General features: G+C 40.8%; 1 protein-coding gene across 7 annotated transcripts in view; it reads right to left on the bottom strand.

Annotated features, from left to right (window-relative positions):
- LOC122629658 (fibroblast growth factor 17-like) overlaps positions 1 to 20,317 on the bottom strand; it is a 95,121-nt gene that overhangs the window by 8,835 nt on the left and 65,969 nt on the right. For 6 of the 7 annotated variants that reach the window (XM_043813347.1, XM_043813349.1, XM_043813351.1 and 3 more), the window contains one exon: positions 642 to 687. In XM_043813347.1, the coding sequence (XP_043669282.1) occupies positions 642 to 687 (46 nt within the window). Of the gene's footprint in view, positions 1 to 641; positions 688 to 3,461; positions 3,617 to 20,317 lie in introns of those variants that run through there. The other variant, XM_043813348.1, reaches the window with a different exon arrangement.

The raw sequence follows: 20,317 nt of genomic DNA, 5'->3' as shown, positions 1-20,317 counted from the left end.
CCTGGCACGACTTCCAACACGCGATACTCTCGTTCTCTCTCTCTCTCTCTCTCTCTCTCTCTCTCTCTCTCTCTCTCTATCTTTATCTTCTACTCGTAACACGAATTCCATCTTCTCTTTCTCGCACGTAGGATATCTCCGATCTGACCCGGTCATCGAACAAACTATGGGAGCCGAAGAGGAAAGAAGGTAGAGAGAACGAACTACTATCGGTCGGTTGCACGTAAATACGTATACATATGTTACACAAGTACATTGTTTGTGTGAGATAGATAAGAACGAAAAGTACAGAGTGTGCCAGCTTGCAAAAAGCAGCACGAAGAACGACACGTTCCTATGAGTTCTCTCGCGAAACTTTGCGTGTCACTGACTAACCGTTCGAATTCGATCTTATGGTTGATATAGATTGGTGGTACGCCTATCTCTTTCCAGAAGAGAATAGAGCTACCGAATATAAAAACTTTCGTAAAGTTTTTCCGAGATAGGATATTCCGAGGAAATTCGACGGTATTAAGTATCTATTATTATCTCCAACTATAAAACACGATCTTTAGAAAGTTTCGAATTTGAAGATATCGGAAATCCATTTCGCGAATCTCGAATCCCGAGGAGAATGGCATTACGTAAAAGACGTAACTTACCATCAGGAGGCACAAAATCTTCGCTAAAACGGCAAGCTGTGGTAACCTGTAACAAAAATGAATTTTTATCGATTAGAAAATAAACGTGACAGACGATCGTATAATTTCAACGAATGATTTTTAAAATGGAAGGTGAATCGTCGTATCGACGAATACATCTTCGGTAATAAATAATTGTTAATAACGCGATTCGCTCGAGTGTCCTCATCCAAAGAAAAGTTATTATTATATCAAGCGTACAAATTGAAAGTAGGAGATTCTGCGGATCGCTCGTGGTAGATAAGGGAAAACGTAGGTATTATATGTAGGTATAATTAATACCGGAGACAAATTACGACTGGCAGATTGCATCGTTGCACCAGCCGATGCAACTCGCCGATGTTATCTGCCTTGCTCGCGCCGCAGGATGGATAATAATATTCCTCTAACCGGTGTGAGCCCTTCCTTCTCGTGACCTCTTCTTCATCCTTCTTGGTTCTTTTGAAATATCGTGATTGACGTGGCGCGTGCCACGATTTATCGATCCATCGATCGGAACACTTCGGAATAATCAAAGCAAGATATATGCATACTACCTAAACTATCGCGATCACATTATTCAAAATATAGATTCGAGGAAATAATGGACGCTTTTGCGTCAATGGAAAGCACGACTATCTTATCTTGTTAGAAATCAAGAGTATTAATACGGCGTGTCACGGTTTGTAAGTAATAGCCCAGTTGCAAGTGAGCTGCTCGTGTGGTGCGCCGCCACACGAGTTGCGCAATGTGAATGCATCTCGTGTTACACAGAACATAACACAGGTGAACACCAACGGCATATAACAACGAGGGCAAGGAAAAAAGCTTGGAAGGAGACGAAATTGATCAGTGCCAGTTGAGGAGCCACCAAGTTCCTTACTCGTTTTCTTTTAACTCGAGCACGTTATTGGCTTGTTCGAGACAGGATAGGGTGGACCAAAAGTACATTTTTTTCGCTTCATCCCGCCTACCTTGACTGAATGCGTAACGAGAAATACCATCGTTGGGCGTGTCTAACGTTCTCTTAAAACGTTCACTTTATTTCATTTATGTGAAAAACGGCTGGACGTTCATTTTACTTACGTCTTTTACTACTTTATCCATTATCAAGGACAGTATAATAGATGGAGATTTATGATACGAGATTTGGCTACCAATTATATCTCTTTTCTCTCTCTCTCTCCTTCTCTCTCTTTCTCTCTCGTTCTTTCGTTCAATCTTCTTGTAATCGAATACTACTTCGGATATAATTTGATGTGGATCGTAAAAGCCAATGATTCTTTATTCCAAGAGAAAGAGAGACAGAGAGAGAGAGAGAGAAAGAGAGATTCGCTTCTCGCACGTTTATCACTGTATATCCAACGCGACAGGCATCGAGCGCGTAATGCGCGCTGCGGTTCCCCTAACGCAGTCTTCTCAAGTTTCCGAGGTTTAATTGTACCGACGCGACGGCTACTCGCAACTAGAAGTACGCTAAACGTCATAACGTTAGACCTTTTCCTATTATCGAGATGTCACAAAGTTTATGTTACCTGTCACTTTGCTGTTTTTTTTTTTTTTTTATTTCTTTTTCTACTTTCTTTCTTTCTTTCTTTCTTTTTTTCTTTTTTCTTAATTCTTTCTTTTCTTATTCCCTTTACTTCTTAAAGATGAGAACGGACAGAGGAGATAAGGATCTATACTCGACGAGGTAATTTCATATTCCAAAAGCAGCCTTAACGAGGACAGTAATAACGATGATACCGGCAGTGAGTGAGATAGAAAGAGAAAGAGAGAGAGACAGAGACAGAGAGAGAAAGAAAGAGGGATGTACTCGATCTTGTCGCTCGAAATCGGGTTGCGCCTTATTCTCCTTATCTCAGCGATCCGATCGGAGCATCGATTTTTCGCGAGAACGCATGCCGGTCGACCGGCTGTCAAGTTCCAGACCCAAGGTGTACGAGTATTCCTCGGCGTGCAGGCTCGAGACTCGCAGGCTTTTACATAATTGCAAAATTAGTCACAACGCTTGATGTCCCGCTGACAACCTTCGTCGAGTCGCGTCGTCTCGTTACTCGGCCTCGAAGTACTATATGAGAAAGAGAGGAAAAGAAAGGAAAATAAAGAGAGAAAGATTGTATGTATCGAACGTGTTACTCTCCTTCTTTCTCTTTTTTTCATTACGCAACAAATAAGAAAAGGAAAATGTTAAAGATAAATTATATATATATATACAATTACGAGAGTATATATATATATATATATATCACTTTTCTCTATTCTATTTTCGAGAGGTTCGTGAAAGTGAAAAAGTGATTTAGAAAAATAGGGGGAGGGAGAGAAAGAAAGAAAGAAAGAAAGAAAGAAAGAAAAAAAGAGAAAAAGAGAGAGAAAAATGAAGAAAAATGAGAGAAGAAGCTCTTCGAGAGGGAGGCTAAGAAAAATCCAGTATTTCCAGTATTTCTAGTATCTACGTAGCTAGCTTTGAAAGAAGGTGGTGAAGGAGGAAGAGGAGGAGATGGATTCGAGGCCGAGAGAGGAGGTGACTCTTTGACTGGCGCATCACAGCAACTTTTCGCGATAGAGCTTCGCGCCTTCGAGCACGTGGCAGAGCTGAAGAATTCCGAGCTCTTATGGAATCTCAATGAGACGAACTTTTGTCGTCCTCTTGAAACGTCTTACGAAACATCCTCGAAGAATCCTCGCTTACTTTGTCAACTTCCGTCGACTTATTTCTTCCTTTCGTTTTTCTATCTTTCCTTTCCGTTTCTTTTCTCTTTGATCGATTAATACATAGATCTCGTTTCGAATCCAACTCACCGTATGATCTCCAGAAACATAGCTGCGTATCTCCACGTCGTGGCGTCATCTCCCTCCCATTATTCCGCATCGAATCGATAAACTCTACTATACGTAATCGCGCGTCTCTTGTCGGACAAGAGGGTAGCGACGTTCGATGGTACAAAACATCGCTCTTGAAACAGCGCGCGAAGCTTTAAACGCTTCAAGAGACGATTCGTTGATCTCTGTTAAGAGATGCGTGTATATATATATATATATATATATATATATATATATATATGAGCAGAACAGCACGCGTCACCGTAATCCTGCGAATGAATTACGTCACTGAAACTAATCGGATTCACTATAACTAATCGATATTCGATTGCGAAAAATTTGTTGATCCGATCTCTTCGAAATATTATCGATTCGATTAGTCCAAATCGTAAATGATGTAGTTGTCACTTTGTATACGTTGATAACGATCGATACCACTCCTCGTTCAACGACGTTTCCTATCAATTTCGTAAACTTAGGAAAGAAGAGAAGAAATTCTGTGGTCACCGGCACGAGTGAGATCAGCACGGTGAATGCGAGCGAGGACGAACTACGACGAACCGGCGTGACATCCTCCTCCTCGGCCACGTGGGGACTACGTTCGAAAAGGGGGATTTTAGTGGGGAGGATATTCGTTGCCCGCCGCGTGAAAAACTGCCAACACTTGAATAGAGCCCGACACGCCGATGAAAAACGCGGCTACCGAGCCGCCGCCGGCGATGGCTCTCAGCTGGACACCACCGGCCGTCCTCGTGTCGCCTAGACGCCACCATGTTCATCTCTTCCTCTCCTCGATCTTTCTACTTCTCTCTTTATTCTTCTTATATATTTCTTCATCCTCATCGACGTTCTCGATTCATCCGCGTTCGAGTTCGAGTAACGCGAAACGATCGATTTTATTACCGCTGACGGATGACCAACGATCAAAACCTGACGAATTCTCTTTTAGACTTCGATGGATCTCGTGAATAAAATTAGAAAAAATCTCGCGCGAGAATCCTCATCATTTTTATTCAAATATAAAGATGCAACGCGTCCGTGGGGGTTCCAACAAGATTATCCTCTTTACGATGATCGACTTCCAAGAGATCGAGCATTCATTCCGAAGAGAGAAGAGAGTACGAATGAAAAATCGTTACAACGATTTATTCCATTCGGGCTCGGTAAAAAAGCGTGGACGTCTCTATTCAAAAAGAGAGTAAGAAAGAGAAAGAGAAAGAGAGAAAGGAAGAGGGAGAGAAAAAGAGAAAGAAAGAAAGAGAAACCACGAAATTTAGTGCCTTTGAAAGGAGCACGAGCCGAAAAAGAGTCACCTGGCGAGTCCCTTCGACAATAGAAAGCCCCAAATGTTTCCTTAAATAGGCGTATCGAATTGTGACAAATCACTCGCATCCAATGGAGTCTCATTCCCCTCGATCGATTATACCAAGAGATTTCCGAACTATTGACGTTACCCTCGAATCGCATACGTTCAACGTTGAACGCCAATAAATTTCGATAATCCAGGAAATACCGTACCTAATGGAGGCGTTCGACCAATTCGCGTTTTTTTTTTTTTGCCAATAGCGTTTCTCGTTCGTTCAATGCTATGGACGCTGAACATAGTGAAATAGTTTAAATAACGAATGATCGTCGATGAAACTCGACGCAATTCTGACAAAGTTTTAAAGGTAATTCATGCGTCAATAAAGAGGAACGTTATCACGGACGACTTGTTGTAGTGCTCGTAAACCCCTAATCTCTCTTGGCTTAGAGGAGTCTTAAGATCTTCCGTAACGCGAAAGATTTACCCTCTCTCTCTCCGTTTTTCTCTTTTATTCTACAGATACAATCTCTCTGTCCTCTTGTCACCCGCATGAAATTCCGATCCGACATCATGGTTCATCGATTTTCAATAGAACCAGTCGCAGCATCCGCTATTGATGAGCCTAACTCGCTCGTATTACACCAGTTTACACCAGTTCAATTTTTCGAAACATTTATCAAATTTCGAAAGCATGGATCTGACTAAATTCAACCTCGGTTATTCCGAAATTCTAAGCGTTAATTACCTAAGCTAACAATACATCGGACTTCTCATCGTTTTCGTCGATCTTTGATGACCATACAGACCCTCTCGAACGCGTCATACTAATTCCCCGAAAGTTGGGACGTCTGATTCTGAACTTTATACTGTCGCATTATCCTTTAAACGTAGATTAATACCGAGAAACTCAGATGAATTCGTCATCGTTATCACCTACATTTAGGAGGAATAAAAAAGTGTCGCTCATCGGAAAGTCTCTCCGGATTTATGAGAGTCGGATAATTTTAACTATTTGACGGTGTCGTGAAATAAATTGTCTTGTTGTTTAAATCCCGAATTTTTCTTTTCTTTTTTGCTTTTTTTTTCTTCTTATGCCGCTTCTTCCTGAAGGAGGAGGTCGTACTCGTGCCTGGAGGCTGGTGCCACGTGAAGTGGCGGAGATAGTCGTCTACGACGACGATGTTGAAGAAGAAGAAGAAGAAGAAGAAGAAGAAGAAGAAGAAGATGGAGGAGGAGGAGAGGAAGAAGGAGGAGACGAACGACGGACCGGGGGAATGTTACGTGAAGAGTCATCGTGCGTGAAGTGTTCCAAGGGACGACGAATAAAGAAGAAGAAGAAGAAGAAGAAGAAGATGAGGAGGAAGAAGAGGAACAAGAGGAAGAAGGATAGCAAGGATAGAAAGAGGATACGGAGGAGGGTGAGAAGCGCGCGACGTGCTTTTTGCTCGGAAGCCGCGACGTTCCGCCGGCGTCACATTCATTCCGACACGCTTCCCGTCATCCTTCGATACGAAAAACGATCGTGAAGGCGCGAGCCGTCCTAAGAGTTAGAAAGAACATCGTCATCGTCGGCGCGTGGCGACGAAACGACGATTTCGTCCTTCGAGCCCTTCTCTGCGAAAGAATCTAATGGCCTTGATCCGTTTCTTCTAATCTACTTTTATATCTACGAAAAGAAACGTCCTTCCTCTAATAGAGAACTAACACTTCTTACGATTTAATTCGATTTAATTTCTCCTTGTTAAAAAAGAAAGGAAAAAGAAAACAAAATAAAAAAAAAAAAAAACAGACAGACGAAAAGATGTGAAGAAGTAAAAATACTTTTTCTGATTAATCGTAAGGATCTTTTTTTTACAAAAAAAAAAAAAAGAAAGGGAAAAAGAGAAAGAAGGAAAAGAAGAATGTTTCCTAAAAATATTTTCGTGATATACTAATCGTAAAAACTATTCGATTGCCTTTCATTTATTTCACTGCGAAGTAGAAAGGAAAATTTCTTAAAGGATGATCCACGCCGTATCGAGATCTCCATTGGACTGTCGCATTCCTCGTACCTCACTCGGGACGATTTAAAAGGGTTGAATAGCTCGATGCTCTTAACCAGCCGGATATCGCCCTTTCCCTTTCGACTTTTCGTCGTTGAAGACTCCTCGTTAATTCGTTCGTTAATCTATGTGCTACGTTTCTACCAAAAAGGGCACGGTTAATTGAGTCTTAGGAATTCATTTAGGCAACCGATAACTTTCAAAACGACCTACACGATCGAGTGGGAAAATTTAAAAAAATGTCGTAAATCCGAAAGAACGAAAAAGATGAATTTTTTACGAAGCAATCGATAAAGAGAATGTACCATTTGAAATAATTAAATTATATTAATCCATAAATAAACTTTATCGTCGATGAGATAAAGTTAATTACAGAGATCACGTTAATTGCAGTATTTACTTATCGCCGTGTTAATGTTATACGAACGATATTAAATCGTCGCGTGGGTAATGGAACCTATAAAATTTTTTTTTTAACTTTTGACAGTGAACGTGTAGTTATGGTATAATAAGCGAAAATATCTCATTGCTTGAAATAGATGACGAACAACGACTAAATATGTTACGTGGCTTCGAGCGAATGCGCTTGAAACGGTACGCGATCACCTAATCACTCGGTTAAGCGTTGAACACTGACGGAACTCGGTCGTCTCTCGTATCGGTTAGCATTGCTCTAGGAAATAACGTAACAATTCGTGCAGCTCGCCGCGTTCGCTCGCTTTACGAAGAAACGTGATTCATCTACGATCGCGACGAAAGGGCACGAAACGTTGGCGTTCTCGTGATGACGTCATCATTATGAGAACGTGTAAGCGTGAATGAGCAATTAACTGACGTCCCGAAGAGACGAGGATCGTGATTGATTCTCTTTAATAGATAACATGCACAGTGCCACGCGTGTGTATCTTCGTTAAACCTAATTCAGGTCTGATGAGAGACTTCAAACGTTTGCCAAAGATCGTGAATTTAGAGAAAGCTGACGAAATTTTGACGTTGCTTTAACATTTTATATTCTTTAATACACGCACACGTACACACTCTTTCTTTCTCTCTCTTTTGTACGGTACTCCAGACTGTAAAGTATCATCTCGTTCGCTCAATCTCGAGAGCAGAAGAAAGCGAGTCTTTGCTAGAAGAGGATCTATAGAGAAAGGCTAAATTTGTATTCTTCTTTTTTCTCTTCATCTCGGTGCGTGTTCTTGTATCGTATAAGACCCGGCTCATAGCGCTCGTGCCTCGGCGTTTGTTGTGCTCGGCCGTAATCTGTAATGGGCTCTATGGGTATTTAAATAACCATTTCGCCCACCCACCATCGTCACTTAACTCTCACCGTCTTTTTTTCTCTTTCGGAGAAAGAGTGTATCTCGCGTGCTATCGCGAGAGGATGACCACGTTTCTCTCTCTCTCTCTCTCTCTCTCTCTTTCTCTCTCTCTCTCTCTCTCTCTCTCTCTCTCTCTCTCTCTCTCTTTTGCTTTGGGTACCTTTTCATTTTTTTACCGTTAACCCCGGACCAAAAAGAAGGAAACGTGATTGGTTGATCTAACACAAAATAAAAAAAGAATTTATTCGGAGGCATTTCTTTCGTAATAAAAAAAAATATATATATAAAATAAATAGGTTCATTTTCTCAACAACTTTCTCATACTCTCATTTTCAATATCCTTGTGTTTTCAAGATTGACTTGTACATACTTTTGCATAATATACTTGTATAATATACTTGTTTAAATGTTTCATTTAACCTGTCTGATATTTAGTTAGCATCGTTGCAGCCGTCGCAATGTTGGGATCGCAAGCTTAGGTGGAAACAATGTCGCGAGATTATCCGCCAGAAATTCGTTGGATGACGAGAGAGACGAGACTCTCGCTTTCGATAATAATGATGATGATGATGATGATGATGATGATGATGATGATGAGTCAGCCAGAGTGGTTAGTCATACGAAACTAGTAGCACGAGGAATCCGCACAACAGCGGCCGCACTTTTAAGGCGCTATTCAAGTAGCAACTCGATACATCGAGTTCGATCGAACAACGATATGTATCTACAATGAATTGAAATGTAATCTCCGAATAATTTGAAGATATACGTGTAGGATCCTAATTTGCCTAATCGAAATTGGTAATCCCTGTCACCTGTGTATCACACAGGTTTCGTTATAAAACGTTGAAAATCTTGATGGAGCAAAATGATCCTCGCAGAAGATGATGACTCGTGAATTTGGCACATTTATCAAGAAACTCGAACACACCTCTATTATCTACGTCTCGATGACAAACATGATAGACGATCGATGATGAGTAGATCATAAAAGTGTCACGATAGTTGACGGATTTCTTTGTAACAACACGCGTTCTATTCGGAGATAACGCGGCCGAGACAATTTTTCGATGCGTAATAATATTAAATGATCTATGATTCGACAAAGAGAGAGAGAGAGAGAGAGAGAGAGAGAAAGACGAGAATCACGAAAGTCCGAAAAGGAAGTTTGCGGTTATTCGTTGATAACAAAAGCGTGGGAGTACGTACGGTGCGTGGGTCAGATAAGAAGAGACTCTCGACGTCGATGAAATAAGTTAAATCGTTTTAAAAGAATTTCCAAGAATCGGACATGCGAAACGAAACTCGAAATAAAAGAGTTGCGTCATTCGACTTAGCCCTCCTTCTCTTTCACCGCTCTCTTTGCGATATCTCTTCGATTTTCTACGGTGTCTACGTGCGAGTAACGCGCTCCAAAATGTTTACTTAGCCCAGAAAAGGGCCACGATATCGGACATCTTATCGACACATTAAAGTAGATCTCCTCTCTCTTTCTCTCTCTCTCTCTCTTTCTCTATTTTTCTCTCTTTCTCTCTCTTTCTTTCTGTCACTCTCGTCGTTTTCTTCGTAACGATAATGTCCCCTTTCCTTTCCTTTCATGATTTCGCCGAACTCGGTCTACTTCGTCGTCTTTTACGAAGTAATTTGTTCAGAACTTCCTGAAAATCCTCTTAATTACTCTTACTCGATCTTGCTCGTAAAGCTGTCCTCTCTCGAACGGTTAACGCGTCTGTAAATTTCCTTCTTTTTTTCCTCTATTTTGTAACCGTTCCTATACTCGATAACATACTCGCGAAGTAACCGAGAATTTGTCGCGATAAAGAGATCGAAAGGAGTACCGCGAGACGGCCATGAGGTAGGTCATAAAGTATCGATATATACCTACGTTTACGCACTCTCGATATATCTAATTAAAACGTCGCTACTAAGATTAAAATAAAAAGAGACGAAAAGAGGGAACGATAAAGATGAGATGAGAGGAAGAAGAGAGGAAAAGCTCTCGTGATAACGAGTTAAGCGGTTGGGTACAATTAGCGATGAAATCAATCGTTGCACCGTGGAACGGCCATCAGTATGCATAATCGCACGAGCGCCATTAGCGAAGACCTTGTACATACATATGTCCATATCTGTACATGTGTGTGTATATATATATATATAAAATATAAATATAAATATATATATACACACTTATATAGTACATGTACATTTTCCTCTTACTTCTACTATTACCTTGGCGTTGATCGTTCGTGTGCGTGAACGAGTAGTTTTAGATGTAATTAGCGAGTGATTTGCACCGAGTAACGATAGTGTCGAGAGAGTTGAAAAGAGAAAGAAGGAAAGAGGGAGAGAGAGAGAGAGAGAGAGAGAGAGAGAGAAAGAGAGATAGATAGAACCAGTCCAAGGCGGTCGCTTCGTCTCCTCTCGCAGGAGGGATTTCGTCATGGCCGAGTGATATCCAATCAGGAATATAGTAAGCAGGAACGTGGTATCCAATCGGCGGTATGGATTGCCACTAATTGGCCTCGATATTCAACGACGATGACCTAACCGCGTCCAGGTGGTCCGATATGGCGTTCGTATGCTTCTCGATGCGAAGCTTCTTGAGTGTATTTCAAGCGCACACGTTTCAAGTTCTTTTCTACTCTTTTTTTTTTTTTAATTTTTATTCTCCTCGTTTAAACGCGACGATTTTATCGTGATATTAGAGGCGTAAAGAAGACGAAAGCTTTTCGAAAGGATTCTAATTGGTTAATCGTTCGAAATAAAATCAACCGTGAATTTAACGTAATTAGATTATGTCAATTACCGGAATTACGGAGAATCATTTCGCGTACGATAAGAAAGCTTAACAATTGGCAAACGTTGTTTTCTTTAACATCTGCTGAGATCCATAAGAATATTGACGAGCTATAGACGAGACCATAAAACGTGGCATGCAATAGCTCGATCCACGTTATACGATCCGTGGTATCATCATCGATTGCTCTTCCACGCCGGTGGTCCAACTTATTTCTTAATTAGTTTTACTAGCTCTCGTACGGGTTAACGTTTAAGACGAAGAAGCCGCGTACGGGTACCGTGTTTCTTTTTTGACGATGTTCAAGAAGTGACTCGTCGTTTAAACGAGAAAGGAAGAGAGAGCAAGAATGAAAGAGAGAGAGAAAAAGAGAAAGAGAGAGAGAGACCGTTAGTCTTTAACAGGATACCAACAGGATCTTCGTACGCTGTTAACAAATAAGCGTGCTGAAATAACTGCCACTAAATTCGCGCCTCTTCTCTCCCCCTTTTCTCATGTCATCACTTCCATTCCCTCCTATCCTTCTCCTCCTCTCTTCTTTCTCTTAATATACTCGGCAATTCTAATTTCTGTTTACCCTCTACGGCATTTCGACGACGTGCTAAAACGTGACCTGCGCTTCGCGCCTTTTTTCGATCGATCTATCGATTACTCGACAGAAATACATAGCTCGACTCTTCCTTCCTCTTTTACGAGTAAATCCAATCGGCGCTAATTGCAACGAGCAAAGTGAAATTTTCTCGATGGATCGAGTAAGTAACGTTAAATAAAATCGACAAAAATAATGATGATTTTCTATGAGCCAAGGATACACGGTCGAAAAAGTTCTGGTAGATATGGTGTTCCTTAAATAGAGGATATTCGGATGATTTAACGATTGAGAAATATCGCTTTATACGCTAAACCGATGATGAAGGATAGAAGAAGACTTCGAAGAAAGTCCGACGACTTTTAAGTAGATAAAGTCAGCGCTAGTCGGACGACGGCTCGGTCGATCGACCATCCACTGTTCGAGTTGGTTCCTTGGGACGTCTTTCTCTATGAAATAAGATATATTTCAATCGATGTGCAAGAAGAAGGAAAAAGAAGAAGAAAATATGAGATATTTCAAGATGAGATATTTTTTCTATATACTTTTATGAACCGGATCGGTCCGTTTGTTCGGGTTCAACGATCGCTACGAAACTTAACCCATTAGAGTTCGAATCGTTTGGTCTCTCTCTTCTTCTTCCTCGAGCTATCGAAGAAGTCAAAGTGAAAATAACGTGATTTCTCAAAGATATTGAGAACGTAACTTTCCGCATTTCCGTTCGTAGAAGAATTCAACGAATGCGAGGACGTTGTAACATCACCTAACGAAATTTCATCGCGAAGAAGTCTTCTCCATTGCTTCCCCACCCCTATTAAGATAAGAAAAACTTCGTCTATTATTATCAATCTATCGTTCGAAAACTAAAATATATTTCACCTTCATATTTCACGGTACTAAAAAGCAACGGTTGGATAAATTCAAAGAAGACAAGAAACGAAGTACCTAAAGTCTGAGTATCGAAGATAGGTAAATTAAAAAATGAAATAAATATTTAATATCGAAATGACAAAGTGGTACGTACGTGAAATTGTGAGTGTGACGAAAAACGAAAAAGAAAAGAAAGAAAGAAAGAAAAAAAGAAAAAAAAAAAGAAAAAGAAATTGACAGGCACAGCTACCGATTTCCTCCGCATTAAATCTTTCCATCGCGAACACACATTCGATTCCCTGGAGGTATCTCTTTCATTGTGGTTTCATGGAGCGCGTGCGTACGGGATTACGTTCCACGTGCGCCACACTACTGGTAAGAGAAAGACGGAGTGAAAAAGAAAGAGAAAGAGAGAGAATGAAAGAAAGAGAAAGAGAAAGAGAAAGACACGTGCGTGTTCGAACGTATACACCCTCCCGCGACCGCAAACATTGTGTCACGGTCACGAAAGCACGCGTAGTATCGCGTGTAGGCAGACGCCGGCGGGTCCGGCACGATGAATTATACATCGCGAATGTTTTCGGCCTCGAATTTGCATCGAGCAAACGGCTACCGCCTGCTATTCTTAGCCGCGGGACACCCACCCCTTTTCTCCTTCTCTCTTTTTCATTCTCTTTCTCTAGCTATCCTCTTCGTTCTCATACCCCTCTTTTACTTCTTCCTTCTCTCTCGGATAAAGAAAAAAATGGAAGGCGTAAGATCTACGACCATAGTCTTACTTTCATCCCATCCTTTCCCTCAACTCCCTATCCCTTCTCTACTGTCTAACTCGTAGGTATATCTTTGGTATAGGTACATGTTTGCTGGCGCTATAAGATGCGATCTCGGCAAAACTCGTAATTAATTATTTATACACAACCTGTCGCGTGTGTCTACCGTTCTCTCGAATTAACGAGCCGAATTTGTTCGTTGACTTCGGACGAAAGGCTGCCCCATCTCGAGATATTCTCCTTATTTCTCTTTCATCCTTCCTTCCCCACTTTCTATCCTATACGAGGAGATTAAAGAATTGGAAATATTCCAGCAGCGTTCTGTCGAAGTAGATTCTCTCTTCTTGATATCCTGATCTTTGAAACTTGTGTTTCCTTCAAGACTGCTATTCTCTCTCTCTCTCTCTCTCTCTCTCTCTCTGTCTTTGTCTCTCTGGAATTTACTATATTCTCGTGCGAAATGGAGCACGCGTTTTCAGTATATTCGCGTGAGAGAAATATCTATTTTCGTCATAGTGTGTAAACGGAAGACACAAGAACGGAACGTCTTGTTCTGCACCTTCAAACATGAAGGGGTAGAGCGAGACTTGCGTTGTCGTCGTCGGAAGAGAATGCTTATCGCGAGAGACGCGCGATAATAAACGTCCGCTTTACGAGCGTAGAAAGCAGATACGAAGGAACTAAGGTCGAGAGAGAGAAAGAGAAAGAGAGACAGAGACAACGAATAAAGGATCGCATCTTGGGAACTCCGACGTTTGTTTTGCGCACGCTGGCGGAAAACGCAGTCAGACTGATAAACTTTGTTACGAAATTACGACCGTTCTTGGAGAGAAGAAAGTTGAAGGGAGAAGAACGTCCTGATTAAACGTGAAGTTCTTTGCGTAAAAAGAAACCACAAGTTTTTTTTAAACGTATCAGTTCGTTAATTGTTCATTACACTTTGAAAATATCGTTGTTTACCTTGCCTAACCACAATTATGCACGTTCTTACGTCTCTATCGCAAGAAGATGAGAAAAAAATTCGACTAACGCAAGCATGTAAACCACGATGTTCTCGACGATCTCTTTCTTTTTCTTTCCGATTCCTCTCTCCTTCTTTCTCTCTCTTTTTAACTTATATACACTCTCATGATTCATTACGCTCGACCACGAAGCACGAGGCTCTCGCTCGTAAAGCGAGCACAGAAGGAAAACAATAGCCATAGCAATCTTCTCGAGTACCGCTTATGGTAGCCACAAATATATTTATATATACATATGTGTACGTATGTATATATATATGTATGTGTGTGTGTCTATATATATATATATATATATATATATATATATATATTCAGATGAACCGACAAAGGATATCCCAGAAGAGAAGGACCGATGAAAGATGCCATGAAGAGGCGACGATTTCCACGCGCGTGAGACAGAAATCTCCGATTTAAGAAGGAGAAAGAAAGAGAGAAATAACGAGAGAAAGAGAAAGAGTAAGAGAAAGAAAGATAGAGAGAGAGAAAACGTAAGAGAGTGACATATCTCGAGAGAAGAAAGAATCAACGCTCTCACTGTGCTAAGTCGAAAGAGGAGAGGACAGGAACGGCGAAGGGGCAAAGGGAGAAGGAAGACGCGAGTCGGACACGCAACAGCGACGCCCCCGTTGTAAATTACCTCGCGGTAGGTGGAATAGAGGACGGAGAACTCGTGAAGGAGAAAACGATGACGAGGGACCGAAAAGGAGAGAAAGAGAGGACGAGACAAAGGTAATGCGCGTCGTCGAGGTAAAAGAGTTCTTATACTTGTATCTCTCTCTCTTTTTTCTCTTTTTCTCTTTCTCTTTCTCGAAGAAGCGACTTCACCTTTCAGAGCGACTAATTAAGAAGTCAGACTAATTCAATTATAATTTATACCTCGCTCCGTCGTAACCTCTGCTTTTCCTCGCTCGGTACGAGCAATCAATTATGTGCCTTTAAATGCCACGTGTCGGTGTTACGGGCAATAATTTGCTAAGATTTCGGGCTTTTCACTCGTGTGGAAGACTCGAAGAGGAATAGACCATAATCAAGGGATTTTTCGATGGACAAAATTATTCCTACGGGAATCGTGGCTTCTCTTAAAAGCCTGTCTGGGAGAGAAGGAAGGGACATGCTAGATGAAGAGGAAAAAGAAAGAAGCGAGGAAGGTGGAGACGACGTCCTTTCAGACGGGATTGAAACGTTCTACGTTATTTGTTTCGAGTGCAACGTGCCCCGCCCATCTTCTCCCTCTCTTCTTCTTTCTCTCTCTCTCTCTTTCTTTCTATCTTTATCTATCTTTCACTCTTTCTTTGTTTCTCTCACGTTTCTCCGGAAGCTCATCGCTTCCACACTTCCTTTTCTACTCGTTCTTCTTCTTTTTCTTCTTCTTCATCTTCTTCTTCTTCTTCTTCTTCTTCTTCTTCTTCTTCTTCTTCTTCTTCTTCATCTTCTTCTTCTTCTTCTTCTGCTTGTAGAGCGCAACGATGAAGAACCTTTTTGCCCTTCCTTAGAGACCTTAAAGAAACGAAGCCCTACGTGGGCGGTACACTTAAAGAGACACGCGGCCTTGAAGTCCTGACGACTAGTAGAAGCGAGTGCCGTCGTCGAATGAAATATCTTCGTGGTAGCTCGGTGTCAAGGACTAACTTCTATCCTCGACGATAATCGAACGGAAATCACGATGCGCAATTAAACGGTAGCGCGAGATTGATTCTTGAATTCGATCGCGAATTCAATTACGACTTTGTAATTCTTTTTTTACTGTTCCTTTTTTTTGTATTCATTCATAATCAAACGTTTGCAAAAAACATTTACTTTCATGAATTTTTAAATCAAACGAGGAAATGTTTAAATCAAACCTATATGTATATATGTGTGTGTGTGTGTATATGTATATCTAACGCAAGCAATGATAATTTTATTATCAAGAAGAATCTTAATTGAGTTCTAAAAAGTTCCATAAAACATTTTCAATTTCACATTTCTTGGGAAATCTCAATATCTAACGATAAATTCCATCCTCCCGCTGTTTTAATCGTCCTACGAAGAAGCACCGATCGACTGTCGTTCCTCGAAACTCAAACGTCGAATGGTTTCGAGCCATTAAATGAGAAACAAGCGGACAACGAATCGAACCGAGCTCTAATCGACTCGGCAAATATCGTTCGTGTAACTACGAGCTGCCGACTGTTACACGGCCGTCGAAATGCAAATTAGGAGAAAGCTTTTCTTTTCTCTCTCTTTCTCTTTCTCTTTCTCGTTGGTTCGTGCACTCTCGCGTGACTCTTCTTTAAGTTGATACTCACCCCCATTTTCAAAGTACCTTGGAAATTATGCAACGACGAACGCGTCGATCTACCAAAGCTAAACTTGGAAAACGAATTGAAAATTCCATGATCTTAGTGCACGCGAAGTGAACGACGATAGAACGGCCCTGTCGTAAAACGGAATCGTATATTTCTAAAGCTTTTGAATAAGCTATTTCTCGCTGGTTTTTTCCTGGAAAGAAGTAATTTTCACGAAGAATTTACTAGGATATATTATGATGAAATATACAAGTTTGTTTTCTTCTTTTTTTTTTGTTTCTCTTTATCTTCCTCTCTTTTCGACAAAAAATCAGAGGATATCTTGTAGATACGCAGGAAACTCTCTCTTTCTCTCTCTCTCTCTCTCTTTCTCTTTCTGTCTCTTTGAAACGAGGGAGTCCCGGTCTAGACGTCGATGAGAGGGGAAGCAAAGAGAACGGAAGAGATGTCGTGCGTCGTGTTCCCTCTATAAATACATTTACCTTGTTTGCAGAGCACTTGTATACGGCTGGTCCGTTTACGTGGAATGCGACTCTCGCAGTGGTCTTTCGATCGGTTGAATTTTCGGTCCACGAAGAAGGCGAAGAAGAAAACAGAAATGATGAGGAGCAAGAGAAGAAGAAGAAGAGAAGAAGAAGAAGAAGAAGAAGAAGAAGAAGAAGAAGAAGAAGAAGAAGAAGAAGAAGTAGAAACGTTCTTTCGAAATCCGATCGTGAAAAACGTTCGAAGAACGTAGCGCTTCCTGTGCGCATGTAAGAGGCTTTCTTCGAACGCGCCACATACCGTGCATACCGTGCGTCACACGATGATGTTTACAGTCTACCACGTACCGTATGACGTACTCAATTACGAGTGTAAATTATTTAACGACGATGAAAGAGCGTAGGAGAACTTGGAAAATTTCATTTAACATCTCGTATATCGAGTTTTTCCTAGCTTAGAAGAGAACGTGCTAACTTGGTCGAATAAAATATTCAATCCGTTTCGATCGATCGATTTCATTTTTCGATTTCGGTAATACGATTCTATTATTTACGATTAAATATCATTCAAGACAAAAATATCTACCCTCTCGAAGTTAGAAAAGATAACGACGATATTATATTACTTATATTTTCAATTTCGATTGCTCCCAATTATTCTTGGTAACAAGATCGTTTCGATAAAGATTTTGAACTTTACGCAAAACGTTATGAATCTCAAGGTATCTTCATTTTATCTATCTCGAAACGATGGTTCTCGTGTTAGATCCCACTCTAGATATACTTATTTCTACATCGACAAACTGTTTCGAGCAAATACGAACGCGTTAACGATTTAATAATTAGTGGATGAACCGTGCGGATCAACGTCTCAAACGCAAGCTATTTCTCGATCGTTTACGTTTATTATGCAATTATAATTATTTATCTTTTTGATCGAAAAGAAACCCCCTCTGTGCAAGACTGTAATGCGACGATAAAGAATTCGAGAAATGTAATGACTCGAGCGTTTCATTTTTATCTTTACCCGTGCAATGCCGTAACTCGATTCTTTTTATTGTCTATCTTGCGATGTTATTGTTTAGACTATATTATGTATTTCCTTGGAACGTATATATATACATGTCTGTGTATGTTTACACGTATATGTGAGCGGCATGTATCGGGAGCTCTCATATTAGATAACATCGGCTATCTTTTTAATTACAAAAACGTAATGTGTCGACTCTCAGAGATGTCGTTGGTTCGACTCAGATAAAACTTAAAGCGTGATAAAAATAATACTATCGCATCGCAATTTCGTACTCTGGATAATTTCGAGATACGAATTTTCGAGCGTGTCCGCAGAAAAATTTTCGCATCTTCCTTTCGAAAGGATTGTTACCGGATCGGGATTGGCTTTTACACTAGGTTTCGTTTTATCGACATTCCTATCTAAACAGTGCGCCATCGTCGTTCGTATCGATATCTTTACGATCCATGATCGAGCCGAGTCGATCGGTGCTTGGACGGCAAGAAAATGCTATTCTTATATAGAAAGAGAAGGAAGGATTATTAAATCGCGAGTTAATCGATCGAAAGAAAGTAGAATTACGATTCGTTTCGATAATGGTCTACGAAGACCGACGATTTGTCGTAAGGATCGACGAAATTAATGCTATCGTTCCTATCGATCTTTCCTTTTCTTCTTCAACGTTAAAGAAACAAAATGGAGAGAGACCACCGGATTCATCGGACCCCGATAAGAATCCTTTCTACGGTAGAACTAAGCAGGACTAATGGGCCTTTCCGTATCTTTGAACTGTGGGATTCTCGGCCCACACGAGAGTCGCACGGGTGGAAAATAAAAACACGGAGGTACACATGTACCTACTATCTAAATATCTAACATACGAAATGTTAAGCTAGAATTCGTACGATCGAAAAAAGATAAGAATAAAAGAAAAGATGATGGATTATCTCTCTTCTATTTATTATTGCATAAAATGCAATAACACGATCGCTCCAAATCGGATCTTTCTTAAAGAGTAATTCGAAGAATGCACTGAATCGAACGCAACGATTGTGGGCGAACGATCGTTCACGTTGCACCGCCGTTTTAATACGCTCGTTCGCGATAATGCCTTGGGTCAATAATCGTCGACTCTAAGAGACGGCACGCACGAACGCCGCGCAACAAGAAGAGGAGGTAAGTGTACGAGGAGATTGAGGAGTAGAAGGAGAAAAAGGAAGAAAAGAGAAAGAAGAAGAAGAAGGAGGAGGAAGAGAGAAAGAAGAAGAAGAAGAAGAAGAAGGAGGAGGAGGAGGAGGAGGAGCAGGAGGCTATACCGGCCTCCGTGCAGCCTTCGGCCGATGCTAACAGGCCTTTGCGGAAAAAGTTGGCGCCAAAAATATTTGCTGTTCGGCGGCCACTTCGGAGCAGAAAAGACAGAGAACCGCTAGAATCTATTTTTCTTCATCTTCCACTTCGTCTTCGTTCTAATCGTCTTTCTTTCCTTCTTCTTTTTCTTCCCTTCTTCTTCTCCTTCTTCTCCTCTTCAATGTTTTTCTTCACAAGGAACAGAAAAATCGGTCAGCTCGATCGTTCGCACGGAAGTTCGAAAGATTCCAATCGTTCGATCTTTCCTTCCTTGCTCCGTGCGCACGCGTGATTTTGAACGATCAATTATTATCTGCAAATTTCTTAGAACTCTCCGGCCGACCTTATCTCGAGTAAACGCGTCCGTGACTATAAATATAAATTCACGGATTGTTTTATCTACCGAGCGGGCATTCCTCCAAAGACTCGACACATCGAGCATCCGAGATACGATGCCTTTGATATTCTGCTATCTATCCAAGCCTGGATTTGATTTCGATCCAAATTAAGCGCGCTGAAATTCTTTTGTGTTCTCTACCTTTTTTTTATATATATATAGATATATCTATATCTGTATATATATATTTTTTCTTTTTTTCTTAAACGAGAGGGTACAAAGTATAAGTTGATCGTAAAACAAGCGATAGCGATTGTCGTATATGTCGCTGTTTTAGAATAATCCGAGGAGAAGAAACGAACGCGTTCACGTTTTAGAAGTTACTTCGAGTCGTATATATCATCGAAAAGGTCAATAACTTATTACCGTATCTATGGATCAGTCGGAAAACACTCGTTAACATTAGACATCGAAACGATTACAAATATCCAACAGTATGAAAGGCTCGTAATGGCCTTTTAGTTAAGAGGATGCACGCAGATAAGAGAAGTCGCGATCCGATGCATCTTTCACGACAATACCATCGCGGAAATAACGACGAGAGGCGTGGTACTACCTCTCCTTTCTTTTTTCTTTTTTTTTCTTTTC

Source organism: Vespula pensylvanica, chromosome 5 (assembly GCF_014466175.1).
Source record: "Vespula pensylvanica isolate Volc-1 chromosome 5, ASM1446617v1, whole genome shotgun sequence".
Taxonomy (NCBI): Eukaryota; Metazoa; Arthropoda; class Insecta; order Hymenoptera; family Vespidae; genus Vespula; species Vespula pensylvanica.
This window is presented reverse-complemented; position numbering and strand designations above follow the sequence as displayed.